Source organism: Trachemys scripta, chromosome 17 (assembly GCF_013100865.1).
Source record: "Trachemys scripta elegans isolate TJP31775 chromosome 17, CAS_Tse_1.0, whole genome shotgun sequence".
Lineage (NCBI taxonomy): Eukaryota > Metazoa > Chordata > Testudines > Emydidae > Trachemys > Trachemys scripta.
This window is the reverse complement of record NC_048314.1, coordinates 8,841,115-8,863,156: the sequence shown is the minus strand read 5'-3', so window position 1 is coordinate 8,863,156 and position 22,042 is coordinate 8,841,115. Positions and strand designations below refer to the sequence as shown.

The window sequence follows — 22,042 nt, the reverse complement described above, 5'->3', positions numbered from 1 at the left end:
TCACTTGCCATTTATTAAATTAACCCGGTAACAAGCAGATACTTTGGTCTCCTGCTTAAAACTAATTCCTTTTCCATGTCATTTACAAATGATAGCATAAAAAAAAATACTGTCCCAAAACTGTAGAAAAGGTGCTCAATAAAGAACTTTGCTTAAGATTTCGTAGTGTGTTTCGTGTTGTCTGTCTTTTAAAGCACCTTCTGGAAGTTGTTCATCACCCCTAACTCCTGGTAGAGTCAAAGGCGTGGGGAACATTTCTGATCATGCTCCTAGGGTAACAATTCTCCAGGTCAGAGGTAGTGACATCTTCTGTGTTTTGTACAATGCTGAGTGCAGTGTCTGTGCCTAGAAAATAACAAATACCAACAAAAGTCCCGAACAAATGGGATGCTAAGAGTTTGTGCGTTTCTGCCGGCGTGGAGCAAGCATGAGATATGTTATGCTCTGATCTTCAGAGCCAAAGAAAATAGAGCATGTCTGTGCAAGAAAATAAAGATAACAGCCAGGTCATTTCCCTATGCTGGGAAAAATGCAAGGATCACACATGCATGATGAAAGGAACATGAGTGGGGCATAAAAGAGGAAACTTAACTAGCCATGATCTTGCCATGTTCCTTGCATTAAACATTCAACAATCTGAACTTTACATGCTGTGCATCATCCAGGCATGATCCTTACTTGCACTGTTCACAGCATGAGTTGATAGCTCATTACAAACACACTTAAATGCAACTATTTGTATTGGATGGCCAACAGACCTGATGAGAAGTAAGGAAGTCATAAGCAGCACAATTCACTTCTTCACATGAGATTTGGCTCCTGTTCAAGAGGGCGGTTGGGCAGTTAGGTATCTGTCTCTTTTATTGTCTCTGAATGGGATTTTGAATATTTAACTAAAGTCATGTCCTCCACCTCATTACTGTCCTCTCATTGGTCAAAACAAATCCCTGATGCAGTTGTATCTCTCTCCGGGACTTCCCTATGCCCTGGCTTCTTCCATGGACCACTGTATTTGAACAGTATTAATTGCAACAACTCTTTCCAGGCCCCTCACGTCACCTGGTCCCGAACCAACAGTGTCCTGTGTCAAGCACATTCATCTCTATGAACTGGCAAAGGCAGGGAATATTCATGTGTTCCACATGCCGTAACATGATGACCTGAGGGAGCTGACCACTAATCAAGAGTCTAATGTAATAGCCACTGAAGATCACCAACAGCTGCTGGGCCATCACCTGGAACAAGAATGAGATCAACATCAGAGGCACGCCACACATCAATACCTACACAGTGCCCATGGTGACAGAGTTCTAGGGTCAGCATCCATAGATAGATGAAGTGATAGAGTCTTGGGGCAATCATAGGAGTCAAAGATGAAAAAGAGCTTTTAGATATTGGTGTCAATATCTCCTGCCAAGGAGACATCTTGTCCCCCAATCGATGATGTATTAGATATTAAATGATAACTCTTAATGCATTTCTCCTTACTATTCCTGATCCAGCCCCAAAACAGATGCTCCTACAACAGCGGATAGTGCAAAAGCCATCAAAGACCTTTTGTAGCTATATTTCTTGTATGAAAAATGGGATGAATAGAAATACTGAGGAAAGTCCCCGTAAATACTGAGGAAAGTCCCAGAAAAGCAAGGGGATCCTGCTGTACTCAGAAGCTTAAGTTTATCTGGGCCTGATTCATGTTTACATTTACACCGTTCTGGCTATGTAAAGGGGTCTAAGTTACACTCACTTTAAAGTGTACACACCTTTACACTGCCTTACTGCAAATGTGGATCAGGCCCTCTGTCCTTAACGGCAATATAAGTGAGGTTACTAGATGGCTCAAAGGAACGGTAATGGAACACAGTGATAGCTAGGTCACTGCTTCAAATACAGCTCAGGTCAACGGTGACAGAACATTATGACCATCCAAGAGCCATGTTGGGGCCTATGTGAAATGATTCAGCGTGTTGGTGTCAACCTCACAGAACAGTCCCCACACTTGTTATTAGCTGACAGGCCCAGCTGAGGGGCCAAGGACTAAGTGGGCCATGGAAACTGAACAACCTCATCCTGCCAGGGAGTCAGGGCTGAGCCAAGTTGGCAGGGATGGAGTGGTGGCAAGCCTGTTTCGCCACAGCTCATATTGTAGCTGTTCTACAGATAGCTAGAGGGCTTCTGTTTCCACCAGCACTAAATTCACTCAATAGCTCTGCATATAAAAATGTACAGTAAATCAAACCCATCCCATTGAAGCTTTCTTGCTAAATCAGAGAGAAAACATTTGCTGCTTAGCCTCCAAGTTACCTCTGGAGCTCCCTCTGGAATGAGATGGAGCAGTTCACTGCATACCAGAGTCCTTTTCTTGTCACTGGGTAGAAGAGGCGACTCTTCAGACGAACTCTCCTCTCCTCTTCCCTGACCCGACTGGATCACTGTTTCCATAGTGACACAGAACTGGTCCAGATTGTGCCTCAGGGCTGACTGAAAAACACAAGGAGAGGTCTTGGGATCTCCAAAGGTGGGCAGCATTGTCTTTCTGCCTTTCCTCTCTGAGTAGCTGGCAAGGATAATTTATAAGGTCTGGTGCTGCACAGTTATCAACAATTATCCACCCAGGAAAGAAGGGCATGAAAAAGATGTACGTTTGGCAGGATTCGATTTTTATCGGTGAATGTCAGTAACGTCAACTTCACTGCACGCACACACACACACACACACACACACACACAAACAAACCAATGAAAAACTATTTCCATCAATATTAATAGAAATTTACTAATAGGCAAAGTACAAAAAATGCTGCTGGAGAATTACTGTCTGATTTAAGGATATTTACTTCCTACGTTTTGACATACAATGTTGACAATTAATGTTTTCACAGTCATCAAAGCTTTAACTTTTTGTATCTCAACACCTCCTGTTCTTAAATAATTATTGTCTGACTCCAGCGTACTGTATTGTCTGGCACCCGCCCCCACAATTTTCTGCAAATGTGAACATTTAAATTAATAGACCTTGAAAAAGTGCTTAAAAATAAACATCAATATTATCTGTCAAAATTATTTTAAAAAATAAACATCAAATTCTGCCCAGCCTAAAAATAGGTTAGAGCCACCCACACTGCTTTGAGCTAGGAGCTGCATTTCATCAGGTGGTGCATCTAACACATGCTGTGCGTCCTGCATAGAATTTAACCTCCCTGCAGGAGGGACTAGGTCTATGGGTACGTCTTCACTTACCGGAGGGTCCGGCGGCAGGCAATCGATGTTCTGGGATCGATTTATCGCGTCTGGTTAAGACGCGATAAATCAATCCCGGATTGATCCCGGAAGTGCTCGCCGTTGACGCCGGTACTCCAGCTCACCGAGAGGAGTACGCGGCATCGACAGGGGAGCCTTCCTGCCGCGTCTGGACCCGCGGTAAGTTCGGACTAAGGTACTTCGAATTCAGCTACGTTATTAACGTAGCTGAATTTGCGTACCTTAGTCCGAAGTGGGGGCTTAGTGGGGACCAGGCCTATGTCTTGTACAGCACCCAGGATTACAGATCAGGTTGTAAACCTCCTACTCACATTGGTCAGCAGTATCTCACACAAGTAAACCCAGTCATTTCAGCTATGTTACTTGTGTGACTAACTGCGCACCCTCAAGACATTCACAGTCCAGCCCTAAGCAAATAATAAAAAATAACGCTTTTGTCTGAAACGTGGGATGCCTGTTAGGTTGTTCAGTTTGCTTGTCACATTCCGCCCATTGCTGCATCCAACACTTCTCCAGTGGGACTTCTTCAGATTTCAGAGGATTACAGGAGTGGGGATTTGAAACGCACACTGGGACTTGGGCTCCTAACCAGCAATGACACTCCAGTGTGGAATTTACATATTCATGCACATCCTAGAGGCAAAGAGCTAGAGCAGTTTTTGAAGGGATTCGATTATATAACCTTAGTCAAACAGAATCGTCTCTTACTCCTTGAGCTGTCCCATTGATTTCAGTTGCACGGCTCAGGAAGTTAGGTACTACTCAGTGTGAATGAGGGTATCAAAATCTGGCCCTGATTCTTGTTCATTTTCTTTCATTACATTTTTACGTTTCATTATCATGGGACAGATTTTGAGAAACGCGGGCACCCAATTGCACATGTGAACTGGACACATATGCATACAATTGATTTGTGACACGCATCACTAACAATCTGACCCTAGATGAAGAAATTTACAACAGGGCCTGATCACAAGGAAATTCAAACAGGCGATCCTTTTTATTTTTATTAGATTCACTTTCAGATCAACACACAGAGCTCAGTTCGCCACCACACTTTGTGCTGTTCCAGTGATGCAAAGCAGCCACAAACCCAGCTCAGCTGGCTGGTGAAGCCATGTTTCTGGCTGTTTTGTGTAATTAGAGTGGGGTAAGACAACCAGAGTATACTTGGGAACCTGACCCATGCACTATACCCCTCATTTCTTCCAAATCCTAGAGGTTGTATGTAGCACAGTCAGCTCGGATTGCTCCAAGCATCGTTTACCTCGTGGTTTCTCTTCCGTTCTGTAATATAGCCTGCTAAGGAGTGACGACACTGCTCCAGGTTGAAATGGACAAAGCAAAGCTGATGATGGTGGGGAATGTTAAGGAAGGAGCATTTTACAGGACAGACACCAATACAATTCCTTAATGCTCCATCTTTTGAGCTAGCAACGTATCTATCTGTACCCACTGCCTGCCAGTTTGGGGACTTCGGAGACAAGACACAGCTTCCACAGGCAAAGATTGGGATGGCCTATCTGCTTGTGCTGGAGGGACACACCTAGGAACTGGACTGGCATGCCGGGGTGACCAACTCCTGGCCCCAAAGAGCCGGCGCTGGGCTGGCCCCTGTGACGCTCACTCTGAGGGGTCAAGTGACCAGGGAGGGAGAGTTACAGGGGAAGAAGGCTGGTTGTTGCTCTCTACAGTCGCAGAAGAGACAGCCATTTTGACTGACCCAGTCAGATGGCTGGAGGCCAAACCAGAGCCTTCCCTCCACAATGGTGAGTTTGGGCCCCAAAAAGCTACATCCATGAGGGCTGAAAAACCAGTGGTGCCCGTAGGCCCCGCTGCACTGGGAGCCAGGGGTCGGCCAGATCTCATTACTGCCCAGGATGCTATCCAGCTGGACAGAAGAGTGGTTGGATGCATAGACAGGGATACCAGCCCTACAACCTGAGCTCCAGCCTCACTGCTCTGGTCAGGTCTGTGAGGAGACTATAGTGGGGGTATTTCTTGTCTGGGGGTTTTAGTGGTTGTTCTGGGAGGGCTGGGGCCTTATTTATTTATTTTCTCTGAGACCTTTACCTGTTCCCCTCCCCTTCTTTTAAATGACCTCTGTCTGGTCCAGGGAATAGACTGTGGTTTATTTTTACGTAGTCCTTGATTTTCTGTACTTGTGACCTAATAAACCGGACGTTGCTGGTTTTGTGCTCCCAGCCACTAGATTGAGGCCCCGGTCACTAAGAAACCAGGACCCACTGATGCTTGTGGGTGGTGGCCCCAGAGTCCCTGAGGAGGGAAAAATGAGGTGCTCCACCAATTTTGGGGATTGCGGGGGGTACACATCTATAGTCTTACTTTGCATGATCAAGGGAATTCCAAAGCAATATGAAAGCTGAGAAAAGAAATAGTCAAACACTGGGGTAAGATGGACAAAAATATACATCCTTGGGCCTAGTTCTGCTCTCTGACAAGCCTAGCAAACATGCACAGAGCCGGAGCCTATTCCATTAGCCATCTTGATTAGTTAGAGGTGTAGCCAGGTTTGTCCAAACATCTAGTTCAAGTTCTCAAGTGTGTCACCCTCACCTTCAAGACTTTGCATAACTCCCCTCCTGCTTGCATCTCTCCTAATTTCTTCCTCCTCCCCTCTCAGCTCTTGGTTTCCTTTCCATTTCTAATCATTGTGCCTTCTCCCATGCTGCCTCTTATGCTTGGGGGGGCGGGGAGTCTTTGTTTTCTTGTCCCCTTCTTCAACCCCCTTCTTCAACTGCACGTCTTCCAAGCTCTTGTGCGATAATCCACAAAAGTTCTCTTTAAAAAGTAGGGTCTGAGACTCACTTTCGTTTGGTCCTCTGGGCCTAAATTTTTAGAAGTACCTACTAATTTGGTGTCCCTCTATGTTGGGGGCAGGGGGCAATTTGAGACGTTTTAAAGAGGCCCGATTTTCTGAAAGCACTGAGCACTCATCCTCTTAAAATCAGGCCCCTTTAAAGTGTCTAAGTAGGGCATGCAGAGTCAGGAGGCACTTGTGAAAATGGTGTATTAGGTGCCTTAATGAGTTTGTCTTCGCAACATAGAGTGTAAGCTCTAGGGGCAGGGACCACATGTTCCTTTATATTTGTACAGCCCTGAGCCCACTACTGGCACTCAACAAATAATAAAGAAGCCCATTGAACTCAGTTGGAGTCATTGTCTTCAGTGGGTCAGGCCCCAGATATGAAAAAAAAAACTCTGGAGAGCCTCTTTGATGAGAAGATTGATGATAAATACCTCCATATCTGCAGGCACCAGCAATGAGGGGAAATTGTCTCACCCAGAAAGGATACCTGTAGAATGTTCTGGTGTCTGTCCATGGCATCTGCAACCCCCAGAAGTAAGTTGTGCTTCATGAAGACTTCATTGGCAGCTGCCAGCCTCACGTCAGTATTCACGTGTATCTGTTAAATAACAGAGAAGATGTTAGCATGTCCCACGGTGACTTTCCAGGCCAGCCTGTAACCAGGAATTTTAAAGAGTCAGTGACTCTGATGGTCCCAAAGTCCTAAGTCCCTGAAAACAAAGCAAAGGGAGAAACTATCCATTTCAGGTAGTCTTTTCAGAGGTGCTCAACTCTGGCCTAACTCTGCTGCCATTGAAGGAAGTTTACATACCAGGTCTATTCAACCAGAGTTCTCACCACAAAATGTGATATAATCCCAGAAGTTGGAGAGGGAAATGACTTGTAAGATCATTGTACCCGTTCCTTCTCCCACCAGTAAGTTCAGGATTATCTCAGACAGTCCTGTATATCTTCCAGTCTAGGTTTCAATATCTCAAACAATGGAGCTTCCCCTTTCTTTGGAAGATTAAGTGTATAGCTCTCATCGTTCGGCGCTTGATCCAAAGTCCATCATAGTCAACGTAAAGACTCTCATTGACTTCAGTGGGCTATGGATCAAGCCCTAGGACTTTTATTTTTTCTGATATGCAGCCTAACTTTATTTTTGCACCCCATTGGTTATTCTAATTATACTGTGCCCATTCTAAAATATTCTGTCCCTTCTTGTCAATTATGCTCTTCAAATACTTTTAGACAATTACCTTGTTCCCTAACTGTTTGCTTGGAAAGAAATACATAACTGAACACGTGAAAAATTTCTCCTTACCTTCCTTTGATGTTGGTCAATAATCAATATAACAACTATAGTGAGTGCTATGGCAGCCAACGTCACCAGAATGCTGACTTCCCAGTGGCACCCAAAGGAATACAGCTGCATGGTGGAGTAAATATTTGCCCAGACTGAGATGTAGAAAATCTGAAAAGACCCAGAGAGACTCAGAAAACAATACTCACAAAAATCGCGAAAGCAGAAGAAAGATCAAGAGAACAAGAAAGTTCCCTTCTCATAAATTAGATAAACTACCAGGGATTTTCTGAGAGTTAATGGACAAAAGGTCCTTCTAATAAGAATCATGGGGGAGAGAGAGGTCTAGAATGAGAGTTGGGATTGAATGAGCTCCCGATCATCAAAGACAGCAGATGAATTCTTGATGGTGTTTCATACTTAGGATTTCAACCAAGTTCCTACATTTTTAGTAAGAAACAGATTCCCCCGGGTGTATTGATAATAATACTTATAGTCACTGTGTTTATAAAGTTCCCACACCACGATGGGTACAGCCAAGACAGTTAAAATACAATAATGCAAAAACGATGTACAGTGGCACCTGCCTGAAGGGACCACTCTAGGGATTAATGAAGGCAATGAGTCGTATTCATTTGGGGATACCTTGGAGTGGTATCTTAAGACAGGATGTTGCCTGATGGGACGTATAGATTAGAGATGGACTGAAAGGTAGGTATGATACAGCGTGGTACAATGTTATATAGGATAGATAGATAAATTAGATACATTAGATCAATAATACCAAACAGAAAAATATTAAAAATCTAAACACTGCAGCATTAGCGAAAATACAATGGCTGACATTAAAAAATACCTCTGACTATTCATGTGTTCATGAAAAGGGGCCTGAAAGATGGTGAAAATATAATTGAGTCCCATTTTAAGACTCCTCGGCCCTGCCAGAGAAGTGAGAAGACCTCAGGGTACATGAGAATGAGGTCCAGAGTGTTTTCAGATGATGTTGGAGAGCTGAGAAGGATGGGCTGAGGCAGATGCTTCCAGTAAATGAGTTCCATCCCCATTAAAGCCACCACAGCGAAAGCTTTGCTAACTGGCAGCCTGTGGTGGGACTCCTGAAAAGTTGGCAGTGTGCATACCTGCCTCATTATACAGCAATCTCTGCAAGATGGGATTTTCAATGGGGCCTCAGGGAGTTAGGTGCTCCACTCCCACTGAAAGTCAATAGGGGTTGGACACTTAACTCCCATTTGTGCCTTTGAAAATTCAATCCCTTCTCTAAACTCCCATTGAAATGGCACCTAACTCCCTTAGGCTCCTGTGAAAATCCCCAAGGCAATTTTCATTGTACATCAGTAACGGCACATACCAATTAACCTCAATGAGAGGCTGTGATCCTTACCACAGCAATGGCTATCCCAAAAGCTCTGGAGTTGTAGAACATGTATCTTCTTACTTCAGGTTCCAGAATGGCATTTTGAATTAAATTCCTCCACTGATCCATTGTCATCTGTTCAGAAATCAAAAAACAAACAAATCCCACTCACTTTTTCATGCAGATCTCTAAGAACAATCAGAAGAAGAGTAGAATGGCAATAGCCAAGAGCCAGGCCAGCATTTCACATGATTAGATTATGAGATTGGAGATTCAATGGGATTGGCCTGTGTCCCAGACTCTGCCTCCAAACAAGGAACGTTGGCCCAAATTCTGATCTCATTTATATTGGTATAACAGAGAAAAATCTGGCCTAAAAAAAGCCTATTTGTGCCTCAATTTCCCCATTTGTAAATGATACCACCAACCTTTGTAAAGTGCTTTGAGATCCTCATGCTTTCTGTATAACTAAGGATACACCTTTGCAGCAGTTGCAGAAATTTTACTGATGGGATCTTAAACCGATTTAGTTAAACCAGTGCAAAAGGCTGTCTGAACATTCTTATATTGGTTTAAATCAAACTTATTTCGGTTTAGCTGAAGTCAGTCAGGAACAGGTTTAAGCAAAACTGAAATAAGCCCCTCATAAACTGAAATAAGAGAGTCCACACAAGGGTTTGCACCATTTAACTAAAGAGTGTGTGTGTGTGTGTGTGTGTGTGTGTGTGTGTGTGTGTGTGTGTCATTGCCCTGCAGTGAAACTCTTTCTGAGGCAGAATCACTGTATTGATATGAAACTGCAAAAGGACCCATCGTGGGAGCTCATGTCAGACCAAGATCATATTTAAAGGTGAGAGTTTGCCATGCTGTGTCCATCACAGACACCTCCAGCTCTGCTCCATCCCTTTCTCTCTTCAGCACAATGAATGGTTTGTCTAATTGCTCGCTAACCCTTGGCAAGCATGTTACTCAAGTCTCTCTCTCCACTAACAATGGGCCCATACTTGCTCCCATTTGAGCCACTGGGAATTTGACCATTGACTTCAGTGGGAGCAAGATTGGATCTTTTAGTGCTAAGATCAGGTCTTTTAGTGAAACAGACTGGAGAATCATAGAATCGTAGGACTGGAAGAGACCTCGAGAGGTCATCTAGTCCAGTCCCCTGCACTCATGGCAGGACTAAGTATTATCTAGACCATCCCTGACAGTTGTTTGTCCAACCTGCTCTTAAAAATCTCCAATGATGGAGATTCCACAACTTTTCTAGGCAATATATTCCGTGTTTAACTATCCTGATAGTTAGGAAGTTTTTCCTAATGTCCAGTCTAAATCTCCCTTGCTGCAGCTTAAGCCTATTGTGTCTTGTCCTAGCCTCAGAGGTTAAGGAGAACATTTTTTCTCCCTCCTCCTTGTAACAACCTTTTATGTACTTGAAAACTGTTATTATGCCCCCCCTCTCTCTCTGTCTTCTCTTCTCCAGACTACACAAACCCATTTTTTTCAATCTTCCCTCATAAGTCATGTTTTCTAGACCTTTAATCATTTTTGTTGCTCTTCTCTGGATTTTCTCCAATTTGTCCACATCTTTCCTGAAAAGTGGCACCCAGAACTGGGCACAATACTCCAGCTGAGGCCTACTCAGAGTGGAGTAGAGCAGAATAATTACTTCTTGTGTCTTTCTTACAACACTCCTATTAATACATCCCAGAATGATGTTTGCTTTTTTTTGCAACAGTGTTACACTGTTAACTCATACTTAGCTTGTGATCCACTATGAACCCCAGATCCCTTTCCGCAGTACTCCTTCCTAGGCAGTCATTTCCCATTTTGTATGTGTGCAACTGATTGTTCCTTCCTAAGTGAAGTACTTTTCATTTGTCCTTATGGAATTTCATCCTATTGACTTCAGACCATTTCTCCAGTTTGTCCAGATCATTTTGAATTTTAATCCTGCACTCCAAAACACTTGCAACCCCTCCCAGCTTGGTATCATCCACAAACTTTATAAGTGTACTCTCTATGCCATTGTCTAAATATTGAACAGATATTGAAGATATTGAACAGAACCAGAACCAGAACCGATCCCTGTGGGACCTCACTCATTATGCCCTTCCAGTTTGACTGTGAACCACTGATAACTACTCTCTGGGAACGGTTTTCCAACCAGTTATGCACCCACCTTATAGTAGCTCCATCTAGGTTGCATTTCCTTAATTTGTTTATGAGAAGATCATGCAAGACAGTAACAAAAACCTTACCACCACTTCCCCACCATTCACAAGACTTGTTACCCTGTCAAAGAAAGCTATTAGATTGTGTAGCGGGGTGGTACCCCGCTCCTGACCTGAAGGGATTAAAACAGCCCCGGGGGAAGGTTGTGGCTGACAGCTGCAAAGCTGGGCTGATTGAGGAAGCAGCCACAGCTGGGCCATCCCCCAATCAGGCCCAGCTGGCCTGTATAAAAAGGCTGTGAGCCAGGAGCCCAAACAGTAGGGTTACCATTCGTCCGGATTTACCCGGACATGTCCTCCTTTTGTGTGCTAAAAATAGCGTCGCGGGGAATTTGTAAAGCACTCACAATGTCCGGGATTTCCCCCTCCCCCGGCAGAGCGAGCGGCTGGGAGGGCTGCAGGAAAGTCCCGGGCTGGACTCCGGAGCAGCTTCCTCCTCCCACCCCCCCCTCCCTGCATTCTGAGCCGGCCGGCAGCTCCTCCTCCTGCAGCCCGCTCCGGCAGCCCTGTGCAGGGCCAGGGACCGGGTTTTGTGTTGTGCAGGGGAGCTCAGCCATGTGTCCGGCTGGCACAGAGCCCAACACCCTGTTCTGAGCAGCAGGGTAAGGGGGGGCAGGAGAAGGGACAGGGAGGTTCTGGAGGGGGCAGTCAAGAAAGGGGGGGGGGCTTTTGGAGGGGAGTGGAGAAAGTTTTGGGCAGTCAGGGTACAGGTAGGGGGTAGGGTCCTGGGGGGCAGTTGGGGGGGGTCTTAGGAGGGGGCAGTTAGGGGACAAGGAACAGGGAGTCTTAGGTAGGGGGTGGGGTTCTGGAGGGCAGTTAGGAGCAGGGGTCCCAGGAGGGGGCAGTCAGGGGACAAGGAGCGGGGGGTAGGGGGCTGGGAGTTCTGGGGGGGAGCTGTCAGGGGGCAGGAGTGGGGAGAGGGATCGGAGCAGTCAGGGGACAGGGAGCAGAGGGGTTTAGATGGGTTGGGAGTTCTGGGGGGGGCTGTCAGGGGGTGGGGAGTGGTTGGATGGGGCGTGGGAGTCCCAGGGGTCTGTCTGGGGGTGGGGGTGTGGATAAGGGTTGGGGCAGTCAGGGGACAAGAGGCAAGGAGGCTTAGATAGGGAGTGGAGTCCCGGGGGGCAGTTAGGGGCAGGGGTCCCAGGAGGGGGCAGTCAGGGGACAAGGAACGGGGGGAGGATTGGGGGTTCTGGGGGGGCAGGAAGTGGGAGGGGCAGGGGCGGGGCTAGGGCGGGGCTCCTCCCGTCCTCTTTTTTGCTTGTTGAAATATGGTAACCCTACCAAACAGTCTCTCTCTGCATTCAGAGAGAGAAGGGCCTGGCTGCAGGGAGCTTGACACAGGGTACCTGAGGGGAGCAGGGCTGGGGAAACGCTGGGGAGCTCTAGCCTGGAAAGCCCCAGGCTGAGGCCTAGCATTGGGCTAGAAGGTACTGGGGGTTGCAGAGGGCAGCCCAGGGGTAAGCCAAGGCAGCAGGTCCAAACCCAACCTTACCTGTGATGAGTGGCCTATACTGCAGTCTGCCCCAGGGAACGGGGGCTAGTTGGTGACTGGCAGTGGCCTTATTCTGAGGTGAGGTAGGGATAGTGGGTGGGGGTTCCCCAGGGAGGGGAGACCCTAGTACTGAGGGGTGTACTGCCAGGGGGCAGCACCCCAGATAAAAGGGCACCGGGGTCTGGGAGGGACATGGGGCCAGAGGACAGGCGGATCACCGGCCTGCAGGGGGCGCTCCAGGACGCTGGAAGAGCTAATTCCCTGGACGACCAGCAGGAGGTGCCGCAGGGGTGAGTCCACTCCTCTACAGATTGGTTTGACACGATTTGTTCTTTACAAATCTGTGCTGACTGGTACGTATCCCCTTATTCTCTTCTAGGTGTCTGCAAACTGATTGTTACGAGCTGCAGGGCTTGTTTACATGCACTGGTTTAAAATCACACCAGTTCAACTGACTCAACTCCGTGTGTAGACAAGCCCTGAGTTATACAGAGCACTTATCGCCAGAGGATCTCAAAGCACTATCATTGTACTTTGTAATATCACTTTCTCAGACGCAGCTGAAATTTATACACGCCCAACCTCTCTGAAGGCTATAAGTTGTGATGATTGGGCTAAGCCAATGTGACTGCAGGGCAGCGATATAGACAGCCAAAGGGGGTAGAGGAGTGCAACACCTTGCTACCCTCAATGATGCAGCACTTAGATGGCCGAATAATTTAGATATCGACTTGTGATGCACACGAAAGATGACTGAAGTCAGTAGGATTGCCCAGGTGTAAGCGATAGCCCTCTTCCTATAGGCCGTCTATACTTCTGAGTGACATATATGAAGTAGACCCTGATTTCTTGTAACAGGTGCAAGTGACACAGGCATAAAAATACCCATCACCCTGGTAAGCCATCAAGTAGCCAGGTTCCCGGTGAGGAGCTAACCTGAATTCCAAAGGTCTTCAGTTTCTCTGCACAAAGCTCCATATCAAAGAAGGTGGAAGAGCAGGTATTGCTAGCAGTGAGAACCATAAGCACTTGGCCATTGTGAAACTCTGCAAAAAGAATCGGAGGAGAAGGCTCGGTGTGATCATAAGGGACTGCTCTGTGGTGTGTTTTCCTCATGAGTGCTGAAGTGGGCTTGCAAATTGAGGAAGTGGCAGATTGCACTGAGAAGCTCTCAGCATGTGACAGACTCTGAATTCTTCCTCCATCGTTTCTAAGAAAATCACAACACGAAGAGCTGCGCAGCCTTCTGGCTATATTGGAGGGACCAAGGGCTGAAAGGTAAGGAGACCAAATCCTACGTGTGCCCAAAGAGGAAGTGATCTGACCTGGAAAGGGATCATGTGCCAGTCCCGTGGGTGACAAGACAATGGATTCAACCCACTCAAAACAGCTGTGAAGATCTGTGACAAATGGCTTTAAGGCCCAGCTCCTTGAAAGTATTTAGGAGCCTAACGCCCATTGATTTCAATGGTATCTAGGTGCCTTTGAGGAACTGGGCTTAAGGCACTGCTGTATTGGCTGAGGATAAGGCAGAGCACTGTAAAGTCTACCCCACCCCCTCCTACCCATGGCACACCTCGCCCCACCCTCTGCACTAGCTCTTCCACACCCATGGATTCCCCTGTGTTGGGTAACAACAAGGAAGCTAAATTCCTTCTCACACAAAGGTGTGGCCCATCCAGATTAAAATCCATGGAATAGGCATATTTCAAGACCTGTGGGGTACGTGAATGAAACAATGTTCTACATGTTTGCTGAGATGAACTACATCATCCGAAAGCGAGCTGTCTGGTCTAGTAGAGCAGGAGTCGGCAAACCTGGGTTCTATTCCGAGCCCTGCCGCTAACCCACTCTGTGACCTTAGGCAAGTTACTCAGGACAAAGGCTAATAATTTTGGGTGCCCAGTTTTAGCCCCAGTGATTTTCAAAGGTGCTGGGCATCCCGCAACTTCAGTTGAAGCCAAAGGGAGCTATGAGTGCTCAGCACCTCTGCAAATCAGGCACTAGCTACTAGATGTCTTAAACTGGGCAAACCAGAAACAGAGACGCTCAAAATGAATGGACCCTTTTTAAAACGTTTACATGGCTTCATTTCCAGATGAGCTGACCACCTGCAGCTCCCACTGATGTCTTTTAAAGTCACTTTGAAACCTTGGGCCCTGATCTTGCAGCTGAATCTGCCCAGGGCAACCACCTGGCGAGCTATGCATGAAACATGTGCTACCGGAGCGAATGGCTATTATTGTATCAGATGGACACGGAATTTTAGTCCATTTCTAAAGGAGTGTTGTGTTAAGCAACATAAACAGAGCAAGGCTTTGTCAGTCACTTTACAAATCCAGGCTAAGATCTTCACAAGCGATTTATGACTTTGGGGGCCCCAATAGAGATGCCTTAAAGGGGTCTAATTTTCAGCAGGGCACTCCTGAGAAGCAGGCCTCTTTAAGGTGTACCACATTGGGCTCCCCAAACTTGGGGGACCCAAAATTACTAGCCACTTTTTTGTAATTCTTGGCCATGAGGTGTGTTCTTTATTTTTGCTTAATTACACCTCTACCCCAATATAACGCGACCCGCTATAACACGAATTCAGATATAATGCGGTAAAGCAGGGCTCCGGGGGGGCGAGGCTGCGCACTCTGGCGGATCAAAGCAAGTTCAATATAACGCGGTTTCACCTATAACGCGGTAAGATATTTTGGCTCCCGAGGACAGCGTTATATCTGGGTAGAGGTGTATTATAATGGTTCTATTTCTTCAATTGAAAATGAGCAGCCATAAAAAAAAAATGTAGCTTCTCTTAGTTCAATGCCACCTGATTCAGAATGTCATTGCTGCAATCAATAGTTTGAGCTATTTACTTACCTTTCACCCAGTGAAGGGAGCTGTCATCTGCATGGGTCCCACAGTAGGAGAGGGGACTTTGTTTCTCAGCTCCGTCTGCTTGGCTTTCACAGGCCATGGTGAAGAAACGGGCTTCATGCGGATCGCTATCTCCTGCAGTCATAAATCCAACACTCCATAGTCACAATTCTTCCCCTTTCCTCTTCTACTGCATAGAAACACCCAGTTAAATCTAAGTGAACACATAAAAAGACTGTTCTCCTTGCTGTGGACTAGACGGTGATACTCTTATTCACATTGAAGAAAAGTCCCATTAATTTGCTTGTGATGTAATATCTGACTTGACTTGAGCAAGGGAGTCACAATCTTGCCTGCAAGGAGGAAGAGACATGACACCACCTGGCACAAAAAGCCCTTGCAGCACAGCTGCCTACAAACTCTTAGGAGCACTGCGGACTCTGCTCCTGATGGACTATGCCCAAATGCTTAATGGAGTACTCTTGGGTCAGCTCCAGAGTCCTCATGAATAAAGCATACCCATGTCATCCCCATGTATATGTATGATGCTGCAGGCATGGGTGCCAGGCGTCCACACCTCCCATCTATGAGGCAACAGCCCTCTTTGTTCATGGGAAAAGCCGTCCTTTAAACGCGATCATGCACATTTTGTAGGCAATTAATCCACAAATGGGCCTCTCCTGAGCCTGTTGAAGCCAGTGAGGAGCTTGGCCATTTTCTTCCATGGGAGAAGGATCGGGGGCCAGTGAGAATATACATGACTGAGGCTTTGAAGCAGCCAAGTCACTGAACTGTAAATATTGGACACTGAGCAGGTGCATCATAATGGACTACTGCGTGAGAAAGAGAAAACCAGTTCAGATAAGAAATGATGATACAGTGATGGGAACATTACAAATGCGAAGAGAAAGAGACAGACAGACTAGGGCTTCCACCCAGCACCTGCAGGGAACCTTTGCGCTGGGTCAGAAATGCCTGGCTAACTTTTTGTTCTCATTTTCACCCTCGCCTGTGCATTTCTGTTCCAGAAACAGAAGTCACACAGCCCTGTGAGAGAGACAGTGTGTGTGTCAGATATAACAATATCCTGGACAAAGCTTATTGGATTCATTGTAAGGATTTTAGGAGTACGGTAGCACCTTGGAGTTACGAACCCCAGAGTTACGAACTGACCAGTCAACCACACACCTCATCTGGAACCAGAAGTATGCAATCGGCACCAGCAGAGACCAAAAAAAAAAAAAGAGCAAATACAGTACAGTGCTCTGTTAAGGGAAAGCAGCATTTTTCTTCTGCATAGTAAAGTTTCAAAGCTGTATTAAGTCAATGTTCAGTTGTAAACTTTTGAAAGAACATGACGTTTTGTTCAGAGTTACGAACATTTCCGAGTTACAAACAACCTCTATTCCCAAGGTGTTTGTAACTCTGAGCTTCTACTGTATGTTGGATTAAAAATGCAAATGTTAATGTATTATTGTGGGAGGTAGATGTCTCTAAGAGAGACACATGATCAATGTAAACCCTGGGACGTATTATGAGCTTCAATGGATTCATTTAAACAATGTACCGGACATGAATGATTTTTTAGTTGAGCGGAAATACCGGGGGACGGGGAGGAAATGCAAATCCCCATCTCCAGACACAACCTCTTGAAGCTACACCCTGAAGAGCAACCCCCTGTTTATCTGTTCCCAGCATCCCAAGGTCAAAGGTCCCAACAGCATAAAGGAGGGACTCTCAGATTCATAGGGGTGCTTGTTCTGATCTAATGCTGTTAGGAACTTGTAAGCACAGCAAAACCGCTTGGTGGGTTTGAAGGACTGCCCCACCCCTAGAGGCCTTGCTGGGGTAGGGTAGGGTGGTCTCTAGTAAGATTATTAGCATGTGTGTAGGTTCCTTTAGTGTTTTTAATATGCTTTCTCTGTAATGCTTTCACCTTAAGAATAAATGGGCTTGCTTAGAGAAGCTGTGTGGTACCTTATAATTAGGGGCAATTATGCCGTTTCTAGCCTCTGAGGAGACAGCAAAGCAGGCCTGCTTAGGCAGTCTGACTTGCTGGGGAACTCACAGCGTAGGTGGGAAACTGTTCAGCCCATTCAGAAGGCAGCATGGTGAGGTCTCCGCCCGAGAGAGCTGATGGTTGGGAGCCAGAAGCCAAAAAGCAGGCGCTCTTGCTGGATACAGGGGCAGTTGCCCTGGACCGTGACATGGTGTTTGTGAGATTTTGAGTTCCATGTTGCTGATGCAGGAGGTTTGTATCGTTCAGCTCAGCAGCCAGACTGGGGAGGCTTATCCTAAATGAGCATCTGAATGTTCCGAGGCTTGTCCTGCATCAGTAACTGCCCTACGGGCCTGGGGCTCCTCTGCATCTCTATGAGCACACGGATGATGCGCCACAATTACTCTTCACTTCTCGACCCTTACTTGTGTTCCCATGCACCTGTGTTGCAGCTGCAGGGCTCCCTCACAAAGCCTCTCAATGCTGTTCCACAATCAGATATGAGATTACTCTGTTTGCATCCCCTGGTGTCACTGAGGTTTAATCCAGTCACATAAATCCATGATAGTCATCAGCTAAAGTGCAGTCAAACAGGAACCGGATGCAACAGAAACTACATTAAAAGATCGTTATGATTGCAGCAGGAACCCACAAAGGACAGGAAACTCACAGTTAAAGGAGTAAAGCTCTGATCCTTTGGCACAACAGGAGAGGTGTGTGTGTGTGTGTGTGTGTGGTGTGTGTGTGTGAATTTGACCCATGCAGTGGTGGCATTTTTCAGACTGAGTGCTTAGGGGGGTGAGTAGTTGTGCAATCTCAAGAAAATGAGTGATCTGCTGTGGCAGGGAATACCATGAAATATCTCCATTGTGACAGCAGCTATTTACACACTCACACACACACACACACACCCCAAGCCCTTCTCCACCAGATCACATCACCCTGACGCCAGCCCAAATAAGGAACATTCTTGTCCTCAAAAAAAAACAAAAAACAAAAAAAACCTCTCCATCCTATTGTCCTTGATCGAGGGTGAAATAAACTCTTCTCCCCAGGTCAAAAGATAGGTGGTGAATGTCACTATCCCTCCTGGTCTCGCCCTCAATTCCTGCCCTTTGGTGGCAAACGGGGAGGACAATGAAAAAAAGAAAACACGAGATATAACCGAACCACAGCCCAGAGTTAAGAGCCATACACCCACTAAACGCGCCGTCAATGCTGGTAGCATATAAAGCGACCACTGACTCGGGATCCGCAGGGTTAGATGTGACAGACATTTCAGTCACATGAAAAGAGTTTCCCATTGGAGAAAACTTCAGAGGGAAAAGCTGGCTCAGAGCAGGCAATGAATGCTGGCAGTTCACAGACAGCAGCAGAGCTGCTGCTGGAAACCAGCCCCTCCTACCCAGGAAGAGGGTGCAAATTCCGTAGCTTCACCATTACCTTTTTATCCAGCGTGCATCTCATTCCACGGGGTTCGCCATTAGTGTGGAAGCAATGCCCCTCTGTGGAGATCTGTCCTTCTTCCAACTCCACCCTCCCTTCCTCTCTTCTTAGGTTCTCCTCTTCACCTCCAAAGTGCTCTGGGACTCTGCCTTTGTCTCCTCCTATGCTCCCTCCCATCCCGTATGCTCTGCCAATCTACTATTGTGAATACTCCCTTTGCCTCCTTCACTCACTCTGGGCTACTGTACTTCCTTTTGTGACACCTCATGTTCTTAGCTAAGCTCCAGGTTAATGTTCAACCAGATGCATTCCCCTTGTCCTTCAAGAGACAAGCTCACCTAGTTCGTGTTGTCTTCTGTATCCAATGAGTCCACCCCATTCACTTCCTTCTCTCATCCTGTCTTGTGTATGACCATCGCGGTACCTACCCTTTGTGCCTTAACACTGTTGAACCTTGGGATGGGGACCTCTTTCTTGTTTGCTATTGTACAGTGTGGCTGCTGCAGAAATAAATCATCCTCATTTGCCTTGATCCAAATGAATACACTGGTGCAACCCACGGAAGTCACAGCAGCATATTCGCCCCCACCCTGCCTCTCGCTTTCATTACACTGTGTTGCAGGCACCAACTTGCAAAATAGCTCATGTGCGTGAGAGTTTTCCCCTCGGCATGTTGTATCTGGTGGTTTTAACCCTGTAGAGTGCCTACACAGTGTTTCCCCATCTGTTACAACTGTAGAGCCTCCGGATTTCAAATACCTCAAAGTCTGGGGGAGTTCAGAGCTGGGGTTAAGCCCCACAGGTTTAGTGGAGGTCCAGGAAGCTGATCATCAACATGGTCCAAAGGGGACACTTTCCCTTAAACAAGAAGATGAGGGTCACCTTGTATTCTCAGCTGCAAACAGTGTAAAATGAACCTTCTCCCTTCCCACCCCACCCCAGGGTTGCATCATCTAAACTGCCGGGGGTTTATTAGCCAAAGCAGAGCTTTAACAATGGGATGGCACCCTTGGAGTCTGCAGTGAAAGCCTCAGAAGATGGCCGCTGACATTGAGCACCGTGCAACTTGTCTTCGCTGACTGCGCTCATTTCCAGCAGGGTGACATTTCCTTTACCAGAATATTTGACTCATAAGAAATAACTGCTTTGATCAAGGTTCTGATTCATTGTTCTCACTGAAGGCTCTGCCCCTATCAGTCATCCCCAAACCCCACACCCACAAACAGAGTGCTGCTGTTGAGAGGTACCAAACTATGCACTCATCCCCGTAAAACAAGGCCAGTGAACAAACACTGAGGCGGTAGCTGTGCTCTTTTCTTAAAAGACAGCCAAGGCTGCCATGCATATCCCCTTCCCAGCGACAGAAGGCAGGAATTAAGCAAAGCTGTGGCAAACACGTCTCTCTCTGAAATACATAGAGATTGGAGATTTCGCACCAATTGCTCAAGGTTGGGGAGTAATATACAGTACTAAGAAATTGGCCATGCAAATAAACAGACAAATGTAGATAAGAGGAAAGGGAGATACATACCCAGCCCTGGGAATTTATTGGATGTTTACAAGAATCGACCGTCAAATTAGGACATTTTCCTGGTTTCCCTTACAAATAAACTGCTGCAGAGAGAGACCAAGAAAAGATGTGTTAGTTTTGCATTAGGGGTCTGATCCATTGTAGTGGGTGGAAAGCCTCCCAATCACTTTAGTAGGGTTGGTAGTGGGTCTAAGGCCAGGTCTATATTAGGAGCCCTTAATTGGGGGTATAGAATACCAGTATACTGCACCAGTAAGGCACTCCTTATGGGGACAAAGCACATACCAGTAAGGCATGTATGATACAAAGCACAAACCAGTAAGGCACTCCTTATGAGGACAAAGTACATACCAGCCAAACTGTGCTTTTGTTGGCATAGCTTATTTCAGTTCCCTCCCTCACCCCCTTCCACACACCCCAAGTGAAAGAAACTATCCTGGTAACAGCAGTTTTACCCATATAACTGTGTCTCTTCTAGGGGGTTTTGCCAGCACAGCGACATCAGTCAGGGATCCCACCTCTTCATTCCCCTGACTGGCCTAGATCAGATCCTAGTTGTGGACTACTCACATCTGATTCAAAACATGAGGCTGCACTCAAAGGACACACGCTGTACCATTTCCCTACCTGCTGCATCCAACCCAGTTTCTCCCAGAGAAATGAGACAGGATCAGCCATAAAATCAGAGGGAGTCACGCCATAGTTTGCTCTCCATTGTGTAACATGCAACACTGGGATTATAGCTTCCCCCAAGCAAAGGGGTGGGGTGGGAAGGGAGAAGGTTCATTTTACACTGTCTGTAGTCAGGATGTTGCCATAGAATCGGGACACACCAGAAACAAACAATCCCAAGTGGTTCCAGGGAGGCATGAGACAGATCTAGTCCCGGATCGTAGCACACTTGTTTATACTAGCGAATGGTGACTAAAATAAAAAAAAGATTAGCTCCACTTACTGCACATACTCCCCCGGTGATTCTCATCTAGCCTGGAATTTCTCTCGTTTGGTTTACTCTGATCCTTACTAGGCAATGTGTTCATTGAAACACAGGAACTGCTTTGACTTCATAGCTGCTTATCCACATGGGGCCTTATTGCATTGGCCACTGCAGGCTGTCTCTCTGTTGTCATTAGCACACCGTATCATCTCCCCTCTATAAACACAGGTAGGCAAAGCTCAGGATGCAATTGCATAGGCATTGCATCAGAACGAGTAACTGCATCTTCCTTCTCTTCTCCCCCAGCTAAGGATCCAGGCATGGCAATGGAACAGTGGCCTGGTGTTTAGAAAGGATACTGAACGCAGGTTATTAAAAACGGCCTGTGGCAAACCACAGACGGGTAATAAAAATGACACTGAATCGCTCTGGCTGCTTGCTTTGTGATTAGCTACAGTGCATAAACTCTGGTACTCTTGAGCAAAAATTACCTTTGGGAGCTGATCTCAGAGCCAAAGCCCGGCCCCCTTGATACAAAGCCCTGGCTGGGATGATTTAGTTGGGGTTGGTCCTGCTTTGAGCAGGGGGTTGGACTAGATACCTCCTGAGGTCCCTTCCAATCCTGAGATTCTATGATTCTAAGTGCCAAAATTCCAATGAATTTCAAAGGGACCAGAGATTTAGCAGAGGGGCAAATCCTGCCAGCCCCTTCTATGGATCCAGAGGAGCCTTAAATCTAGTGGGTCTGTTGTGCAAGCAGGGAGGGGGAAATGACTCCAGCTGCTTTTATGCAG

General features: G+C 46.5%; 1 protein-coding gene across 3 annotated transcripts; it reads right to left on the bottom strand.

The window, feature by feature from the left end:
- TMEM268 (transmembrane protein 268) lies at positions 1 to 20,603 on the bottom strand. Of its 3 annotated transcripts, XM_034793956.1 has the most exons (10): positions 20,312 to 20,603; positions 18,778 to 19,638; positions 15,339 to 15,470; positions 13,410 to 13,519; positions 8,778 to 8,885; positions 7,397 to 7,546; positions 6,578 to 6,688; positions 4,528 to 4,608; positions 2,305 to 2,481; positions 1 to 1,235 (listed from the first exon to the last, which is right to left on the bottom strand). In XM_034793956.1, the coding sequence occupies exons 3-10, from the start codon at positions 15,433 to 15,435 to the stop codon at positions 1,056 to 1,058; spliced, it is 1,014 nt and encodes a 337-aa protein (XP_034649847.1). In that variant the 5' UTR covers positions 15,436 to 15,470; positions 18,778 to 19,638; positions 20,312 to 20,603; the 3' UTR covers positions 1 to 1,055. The 3 variants fall into 3 exon arrangements, with proteins under 3 accessions (XP_034649847.1, XP_034649846.1, XP_034649848.1); XM_034793955.1 differs by lacking the exons at positions 18,778 to 19,638; positions 20,312 to 20,603 and having other exon boundaries at positions 15,339 to 16,541; XM_034793957.1 differs by lacking the exons at positions 4,528 to 4,608; positions 18,778 to 19,638; positions 20,312 to 20,603 and having other exon boundaries at positions 15,339 to 16,541.
- Between the last annotated feature and the right edge of the window lie 1,439 nt (positions 20,604 to 22,042).